Source organism: Morone saxatilis, unplaced genomic scaffold, assembly GCF_004916995.1.
Source record: "Morone saxatilis isolate NCDOM2014 unplaced genomic scaffold, NCSU_SB_2.0 Contig8, whole genome shotgun sequence".
In the NCBI taxonomy this organism is placed as follows: domain Eukaryota; kingdom Metazoa; phylum Chordata; class Actinopteri; family Moronidae; genus Morone; species Morone saxatilis.
Genome location: NW_023340257.1, coordinates 16,297,176 through 16,306,511, shown reverse-complemented (window position 1 = coordinate 16,306,511; position 9,336 = coordinate 16,297,176). Strand labels below are relative to the sequence as shown.

Below are 9,336 nucleotides of genomic sequence, written 5' to 3'. Positions count from 1 at the left end.
ACTAAAAACTAAAAAACTAAAAAACTAAAACTAAACTTAAACTAAACTTACATATTGTAAGTATCAAAAGTAAGTAAGTAGTGGAATAGAAGTAGAAAGTAGCATAAAGTTAAAATACAAAAGTACAGTACAATAAATGTACTTGTGAGTAGTTTGAATTCCTGCTGAGCCCAAGTTAGATTGTTATGATAGTTCTGCTTTATTTAAGGATTTAGTGAAGAGGTGACATGCAAATAAAGGCCGAGCTAGGTATGAATCTACAACAGCTAAAAGCTTTTACTGTGTGCGTTACGGTATAATCATGTCATGTCAACACACCGTAGTGTAACTAAATAAAGACAATGATCTTCCTGGACACTCACCTTGTCATTGTTGGTGTATCTGTAGCCAGATACCCAGCCCTCTCCTCCCCACAGGCCGTCCTGGGATTGTGGAGGGTAGTAGACTGGGATCGGGACATCCTGCACCCGTTCCTTCACCCCCGTCTTTGGGTTGGCTCGGTACTGGACTCCCAGAGGCCTCCAATGCACAGGGGTGGGCTCTTTCTGCTCGAGGGACTTCAGGTAGTGTTTGGGGAGACGAGAGTAGATCCCCTGCTTCATTTTCAGGGCATCCCAGATTTTGGGGGGGTACTTAAGAAGAGGCATGATGGACTGAATCTGAAATCTGGAAGACAGAATAAGGAAAAAGGTAAGGATGAAACAAACATCAACAACAACAAGAACAACAAAACCCAGCGCTGAACGTCTTTAAAACATCTTTGTCTTCTCATCTCTTTCACTTTTTATCCACATGCAGGAATTGTTTAAATGACCAAATATTAAGTCCAGAGCTGAAACGTTTCTGTACTTAGTTTTGCAAGTTGTATTATTAAAGTGGTACATATTCTTTCATACATTAGAGATCTGTACTGAAATGATTAACCGACTGAGTTGACAGAAAATAATCTGTTTATTAATTCAATAAGCTGTTTTACTTATTTATCAAGCGGGCTTTATGGTCACATCTTTACAAATGTTAAAAGTCTTCTGATTTTCTTACTTTTATTAATTACACACTGAATATGTCTCGTCTCCCTCAGATTAGAGAAGGTGGAAACAGTGAGTGTTTGGCATTTTACTTCATAAATGACTAAAAAAGATAAATCAATCATTAATAATCTTGCTGATTAATTACAGCCAGATAAACCTGCTAACAAACTAACAATCCCCTGCCTATTTTACCCAAAGTCCCAGACACCAACCAGTGTTTCTACTCTGGGAAAGTATATAAAGAGTAGATAAAGATACTAGTCTGCTGCAGGTTTGCTGTGTGTCAATAAAAACACTAAAATAAAAACTAAAACCTGCTAAAAGATGATGTAAAATGGTTAAGTGAGAGAAAAGTGGTGAGGTAACTTTCAATCTAAATCAACTGGTTGCAGATTAGGAGTTTCTGCCTCATTCTTCTATTTTAATCAATAAAGATTTAAAAGAAACAAGTGAATAACTTCATAACGTTACTACCCACGTTAGCGACAAAAGGCCAACAACACAGTCAAACATCGACTTATTTGAAGATTCATGGCCTCTGCGAGTCTAATATACTGTTACCAAATACGTGCAATAGTCTGTCTTACCGGGACCTCAGAAACCAGAGAGCTCTGTCAAACACAGGCAGAGTTTTTAAATTACTTTATCAAAATCAAACAGCAAGGACATCACGCACCCTCCGCTGTCCAAGACACGTCCGCATTCATCAGCCCGCCTACACCGACGAGGAACATGATTGGATAGCGGACAGGACATTCTCGCAGATGATTGGCTGTCACAGGTTGTCAATCTGGGAGGTTTCCGGCCAAAACGGATGTAGATTTTCAGTAAATTCTCTCTAACCTCTAAAAATAAAAGCACAGTAATCACACTGGTTATAGATTTAATATATATATATTTGTATCATTCATTTGATGTGTTATTTATTTTAATGACTGCTATGTTTCCAATAAAGAAAACAACAGAATAAAGAGAGTAATCACAGTAAGTGATGTTAAAAAAAGAGTTATAAATTACATCCTTTTCCATTTTAGCTCCATTAATTCATTGATTTTTAATTAGAGAATATATAGAAATATGAAAAAACATCAATCGCCCCTTTTAAAATAAAGATATAAATGCAAAAGTGACAAGAGGCTTTAAACATATACACGTTTTTGTCAAATGTCATGTCAATGTGTTTGTGAAGAAAAACAAAAACGATTTATTATATAACTATTTATTAATAAATCCTAAGGACTCGTTTTTTTTGAATGGCCACTTTTGTGTTATGTTATGATATTAGGCTAAATTATGAAGGATGCATTATATGAGCAGCATTTTAAGGTTGTAACCTATACTGCCAATGGTTGTAACGTTAGTTGGATGAGGCGTAGCTGATTTTAACAAATGTATATATTGTTGGGTAGTTTAACCTCTAATATTGTATACAAATGTATAAAAAAATGATCATGTTTTGTATATAAAATCTAATCTGTAAAGTAATGTTAGCTGACAGGTAACTACGGTGGAGCACAAAATGGAAAAACAGGTACCTCAAAAATAATACTTGAGTCATTAAGTTTGGATGAATAAAAACTGTGAAGGAAAAACAAAAAGTAATTTTTCTTTTTTAATAATCTTGACTTTTATTGTGAAGTGCAAGAAACAACGCTTGACAGGAAGTAGGCTCGTGACGTAGCCAGGAGCTCTTAACGGTTATAAAAGAGTAAAAAAAAGATTAAAACGGTTTCAGTTGTACGTGTTTAAAATGTCACCAGATCAAGTTCAACAATTATTAATATATTAAAAAGAGTAAGAATAAGAAGTGAGCGGGATTCCGCCCGAAAGGTGGAATTGAACCACTCTGCCGCTAAGCAGCTACAGGTTTGAAGCCTGCACCCCGGACCACCGAGGCTCATCCGGGCACTTTTTCTATAGCAACCAGACGTATATATACCTCATAGCAACGACAGCCTTCTCGGTCATGGTGCCGTCACAATGGCTGCTGTTGGTATTTATCAGAAAGAGCTCGTAGACATTAAGTACAACCACTGTTTTGTTGCCACACAGCATATTAATGTGGAATAAACGCAGAGAAAAGGGGGAAACGTTGTGCGGTGTGTGCGTTGTTATGCAAAGCAGACGCCTTCTGATTGGCTGTCTGAACACAACACAGGTGGAGCCGCCACTCGTCATCACAGGTAAAAGATATGATGGGGATTTAATTAAAACACAAATATTAATCAGTGTTTGGACTGATGATATTAATACTGGCTGCATCCCATTTGTGTGTGTCAGTTATTGTGCATGCAGAGCCGCCAGTTTTGTTTTTAGTTACACACCTGTGCTTTTGTTGCAGTGATTTTATTTGTGTTTTGTTTTATACGCTTACAGAAGTAGGCCATTCAAATAGTTTACTTTCTTCATTTCATGTGCTTTTGCTTGCTTGGTTTTATTGTTTTTATCATTTGTTTCTTGTTTTGTTTGTGATTTTGCTCATACTATACAATTATTTCATTACTACTGAGAGTCCTGGATTCAAAACTTTACTAAAACACATAAATATTAGCAACAAAATGTACTTAAAGTATTAAAAGTAAAAGTACTTATTGTGCAGAATGGCCACTGTGAATGTTAGACCATATTATTGGATAATTATTATTTGTTTATTAATGTATAATACTTTAATGTTGTAGTTGGTTAATTCATACTTCATTCATACACTGTTGTGTAGTTTTTCTATAACAATGCATCATACTGACCACAACTGACCACACATTTTGTATTTAAAATCTTAATCTGTAAAGTACTTTGTCATATAAATGTAGTAAAATTAAAATACTCTTTGTTACTTTACACCACTGGCTGTACAGTAACAGTATAATAATATGAAATAAATTACTTATGTATATAGATTTGTTCTTGTTCTTCTTGGACCCTTAATTGTATCTGTGTGGGTTTAATACATTTTACATGATCTTAAAATGAAGACACAAACTTTAGTATTGTTATTTGTTTTATTTTAAGACATACATGAGAGACATAACGCAGGTTCCAGTACCCAAGAGAGCAAGCAAACAAAGAGAAATCTGTTCACTAAATTTCACTTGACTTTGCATAAAAATCTTTGGTGCAGCACCGTGTTAATGTCACAAAACTAACAGAACATTTACATATAACGTGCAGGCAGCGTTTTAGAGACATTACATCCATCATCCATCCAACATGGCAGACAGATCATTCATTTATTTTCCTCCAGGAAGGTGTTCTCGATGACCAGCGTTTGAGGCTCTTTCTTCGTTTGCCCAGCTGGTGGCGCCAGCAGCCTCCTGGGCTCCACTTCCAACGGAGAGCAGCACATATTCCCAGAGCAGGCCTTTCCACAGGCGAGGCTGCAGGCCAGGAGGGGAGGCAGGGAGGGGTCCTCTCTGTGGACGGCAGGGGAGGCGTCGCCCCCACCGCCTACAGAGGACTCAGAGCAGGAAGCGAACTCTGGCTGAACGGTGCAGCAGCTCACTCCTACGCTCTGCAGCACCTTAGTGACATCTGACATCAGATCAGCACACCTGGACATATGTGGAATGATTCTGCATTAATAAAATATACAGTTTTTAATCTGGACAAAAACATATTTATGATAACCAGACAGTAACATCTAAAAAATGAATGTATGATTATCTGTCTCTATGTGTAAGCCCTGTGAGAGACCGGTCACCTGTCCACGGTGGAGCTGATGATGGATGGATGATACTTTTGTTGTTTTATCCCAACATGAAATAAAACTATGTAAACCAATCACTGTCAATTTTTCTGACTGATACTCACTACAAATAACCCCAACGCCATGAGCTTGAGGTAACATTAAGCCCCACAGTTTAACAATATACTCTATTTCAGAACTGCAAACAAACACATACTATACGTGTCCGGTTATTAAAAATGAACCCACATCTTCCAGCCAACATTTAGTACAAAAACCTAACTTTTCCACTTCACCTGTGTGCTGGAAATCCAGCATGGCAGTGTACATGGACAGAGGCCACAATGAGTGATTCAGTTAACTGCCAGACATGGAGGTCGTGCACAGCCTGCACCCCGGAGACGCTCGCAATCCTCTGTCCAAGATCGGACACACAGATGTGTGGAGGTGAGGCCTGTAGCAGCAGCAGTCCATACCTGTGCACCTGGAGAGATTTACCAGTGAAACAACAGTCAGTGCAGGATTGGATACAGCTGCAGCTGGATACATTTGTACTCTGACTTTGGTCTTGACATAAACACATAAAGCCTGACCTGTGGCCTGGCTGTGGCAATCAGCACAACCACAGCCAACAGGGAGAGGCCAGGATCCAGGTAAACCAGGAGGCTACAGGCCCCAGAGCTGTGCAGGCACTGTGGGTCGATCAGCGACATCACCAGGCTGTTGATGAGAGCCAGGAAGGAGGTACACAGGTTCTGAATGACAAGGAGGAACGACAGGAGACAGAGTAGCCACTGGCTGGTTGGCCTCTCAATGGGATAAGATGACTGGCAGACTGGGGAGGTATTAAACGTGTTGTGACTCTCTGAAGGGGGAGAAAACAGTAAAAAAAAAAATAAAGGTTTTACATGTATGGTCAGAGCTACTGCACATCTGCTTTTGGGCCATTGAGAAAAGAGAAAAAACATCGAATTTTCCTTAAAGTGTCGGTTTTTGACGACCTGGGAATTAGACTCAACAATCAACTTTCTTGGCTATTTCTTGGATTCTTGGAAAAGCAACATGCAGCAAAGGGCCTTGGTCTAGGATCAAACTCAGGCCACTACAGTGAGGACTTGATATATTGAATTGAAATCAGTACCACAATTAGAATATATTTTTGTTGATATTATCACAAAATTAACTATTCAAATATGTAAAATATTTTTTTTTTATGCAGGTCTTTTTCTAAAGGACACCAAGGTGATGGAGAAGTCCAAGGACCTAAACTCTCTCACCAAGATGTCCCACGCAAGTGTTGTCTTTGGAAATCTCTGTGATGTCCTCTGAATGACTCAGATCTGCAGCACTGGGCGCTAATTCACAGTCCCTGCTGTCCTGTTGAGCTGCTGCATGCAGGTGGACTTCTGCCTGTGGTTCAGGGGTTTGAGTGTCAGCGTCAGGGATGCTGGAGGTTCCCGGGTTACACAGGACAAGCGCCCCATTGTGGAGCGAGTCGTTCACAGCAGATTGGACTCGTCTAACGTCATACAGGACTCGCCCTGGCTCGGCCTGGCCTTTGGTTTCCTCTTCAGCCAAGACTGTGGGAGTCAAACAGAGAAATGAAAAACAAACATGGACACTTATTGATGTTCCTTACAGCTGAATATACACTTGGCAGTTACTTCAAAGGGAAATCTGTCGGAGTAATATCATCACCTAAATTCTTCTGTAATAAAATATTCTTATCACATAACGGCAGTATGAGTACATGCTGCATGCATAAACCATTGGCAATATATGTAAGATTTAAACTCACAAGTAATTGTTGGAAGGCCAAAGAAAGTAACTCTGCAGTTGTATTAAAAAATGCTTCATGAGCTGCTACCAATTCCAAATTCTGCAGCATGCTTGGACTTTAAACATTTAGACATTAGACTCATTAAGTGCAGTGAAAAGTCCAGTCATCACACATTAAATAATAAATAATTTATTTACAGATTAGACACATGTCTGTACGGTAAATATGAAGCTACTGTCCTGTTAGGACAGGCTGAAAATCAATCAGCTGAAAATCAATCAGATTGTCGATTGTAAAATCAATATGTCGGAGAAAGATCAGAGGTTGTTGGTATCCAGCACCTCCAAGGATACAGAGGAAGCAGCTTCTGACATTGTGAGGGCAATAATGGAGGAAATCTCCATCATCAACACCCCACCTGAACCAGAGGACGAGTCCTTATGGAAAAGGGTGGGGAATAAGTTAAATGCCTTATTCGCCAAGGAGTCACTCCTTAGATTTGTATCTGACCCACCAGAGAAAGTCAGCACAGATGATTATATATCTTAGCATCAAGAGTGAAAACAACGGGAAAGAGCTAAAAATGCTGTTTTTACACTTTTTGTACAGATTAAACAAACGAGTTGTAACATATTATTTACTGAGCTTTAAAGGTGCTGGTAGGTGGATTTTGTTGCCTTTGGACAGAGCCCTCTGTCCTCGTTTACAGTCTTTATGCTAAGCTAAGCTAACCGGGTGTTGGCTGTAGCTTCATATTGACCCTATATACAATCCCATAATATATATCTCAAAAGAAGTGTATTTACTAAAATGTAAAAACAGTTCCTTTAAAGTCCTTTTATAACCCTGATTAAACAGTAGTTATAGTAATGGGACAAGCGGCTGTGCGGAGGTGACACGATGAGCACTGTTTGAATTACTTTTTCTTCAGTCCCTCCAGGAAGTTCTGATGTTGCAATCGTAAAACAATTTGTGCAAATCCAACCAATTCCTGTGAATTCGCTTTTCAGATTCTTTCAGAGTGAGAACCTCTGACTGTTTCAAGGTCAGGGCTGAAAACTAAAAGTGATCATGACCCTGCTCCTCAAATCTGGAAACGCTCAGAGAAACCAAATTAGTGCTTAAAATAAAAAATTGCTTTGACTTTGTTTTATGTTTTATTTTGTTTATTTTATTTATAAACTTTATTCTGCTTGTTCTTCTGTCTCTGTTATCTCCCTTCTTCTCCCTATAAAGGTCACAAGTTTCTCACTTTTCTTCAAAATCACTGATTCTGCTGTTAGAAATGTTAAAAAGTCTTCTGTTGTAAATATTAATAAGTTTTTAATGAACAGATTTTGCTCCAGATGTCCTGCAGCTGTATTCAGTCTGATGAACTGTGGAGCTAAACAGAACAGAAAGATAAACAGGTGTCTGGCTGGCGGAGGATAAACACCCGCAACCCAAATGTTAGTTAGTTAGTTGTGTGATTTAATAACCATAAATAAAACTATAAGTCACAATTTAAAGATAAATATTGTAATATTGTATATTTGTATATCAATGTGAACATGTAATCTGTTGGTAATGTTACCTTTGGGGTTCACCTCAAGGTGAGATTCGGTCTGCAGGGCCTGCTGCTGATCCCAGTTCAGCCAGAACACCAGCATCTTATGGAGCACACTGACAGCGCTGACCACCACAGGCAGCAGGGGGCGCTGCACTGGTTGTGGCTCCAGGGAAGAGCTGATGATCTCCATTATGTAAGAGAGACACAGAGAGGCCAGGAGGAGAGCGGAAATGAAAGGACCCACAGCCTGAATCCTGCATTTGGTGTGGGAGAGACCGCAGGTGAGAGCTGGAGGGTGAGGGGTGGGAGGTGGATCTGGGAGGGTCGACCCATCAGTGGTGGTCTGGGTGCCAGGCTGAGGTTCGATCGATGACTCTGCAGGCAGGGTGGAAGGAAGCACTGCTGTGAAGGAGGAAGCAAGAGGAGGAGACGCAGGGGACTCCTCCAGAGAGGAGAGAGGTGGTTCTGTTACGCCTGCAGTTGGAGGAGGAGTAAGAGCCATCCGCATGAGGATGAAGAGTGTGTGGAAACTGTCCACCAGGATGATTTGTGAGTGGCACAGCTGACTGATGGTGACCTCGCACACCAGCAGCAGGATGGTCACTCCCAGCATGCACCAGTGTAGCACCCTCATACCTGCAACTGAGAGTGTAAAGCTCACAGAATACTTCATACATTCAAACACAGACACAATTAATTAAATTATTACTGAAATTAAGCTTATTATTTTGTATTCTAATTTTAAAAAAAGGAATAAAACATATGCATAGGTGTAAATATGATTTTTACCCTGTTTTGCACAACATTTTTTGGATATGTAATGAAATACTAACAGCATGGCCAATACATCACAGATATCAGTATTAGAATATCAGGTTACACATAAAATCTGTGTGATTTTTACAAGCTTTTTTCTGTGAAATTCTGTAAATAATGAAAAAATAAGTCCATCTATGTTTTATATGCACATTATGTAACACAAAACCTTACGTAAACATAAGTTATTTATAAGATCAATGCAAATCATCATCTCATGGCTCCCAATAGTATATTATGATGATATTTATGCTTCACCAAAGGTTTCAGTTTCACTTTCAGTTTCAACTAATCGATTACTCGAGAAAGTAATTGATAATGAGCTGTCTCACCTGAGAGGGAGGTGTTTAATAAATATATTTATTATATATATTTATTTTTCAAGTTAAAATGAACTTGTTGCCACAGATTCAGATATTTCAGGAATAAGGTGCTTGTCATTTAAAATTAACCCACTTATTTCTACACACAAGGTCAG

General features: G+C 39.1%; 2 protein-coding genes and 1 non-coding gene across 5 annotated transcripts in view; all 3 read right to left on the bottom strand.

Moving 5' to 3' along the window:
• mrpl28 (mitochondrial ribosomal protein L28) overlaps positions 1-1,746 on the bottom strand; it is a 3,904-nt gene extending 2,158 nt beyond the window's left edge. For 2 of the 3 annotated variants that reach the window (XM_035680723.1, XM_035680725.1), the window contains exons 1-2: positions 1,619-1,746; positions 363-666 (exon numbers count right to left, since the gene is read on the bottom strand). In XM_035680723.1, the coding sequence (XP_035536616.1) occupies positions 363-647 (285 nt within the window). In that variant the 5' untranslated portion in view covers positions 648-666; positions 1,619-1,746. The remainder of the gene's footprint in view (positions 1-362; positions 667-1,618) is intronic. The other variant, XM_035680724.1, reaches the window with a different exon arrangement.
• A 1,105-nt stretch (positions 1,747-2,851) lies between these two features.
• On the bottom strand, positions 2,852-2,938 carry trnastop-uca. Its single transcript has one exon. It is a non-coding gene; the product is annotated as a tRNA-Sec (tRNA).
• Positions 2,939-4,110: 1,172 nt separating this feature from the next.
• LOC118341881 (zinc transporter 1) overlaps positions 4,111-9,336 on the bottom strand; it is a 5,697-nt gene continuing 471 nt past the window's right edge. Inside the window, exons 2-6 of the mRNA XM_035680285.1 lie at positions 8,067-8,684; positions 5,991-6,293; positions 5,307-5,578; positions 5,010-5,197; positions 4,111-4,579 (exon numbers count right to left, since the gene is read on the bottom strand). Of these exons, the coding sequence (XP_035536178.1) occupies positions 4,255-4,579; positions 5,010-5,197; positions 5,307-5,578; positions 5,991-6,293; positions 8,067-8,676 (1,698 nt within the window). The 5' untranslated portion in view covers positions 8,677-8,684 and the 3' untranslated portion in view covers positions 4,111-4,254. The remainder of the gene's footprint in view (positions 4,580-5,009; positions 5,198-5,306; positions 5,579-5,990; positions 6,294-8,066; positions 8,685-9,336) is intronic.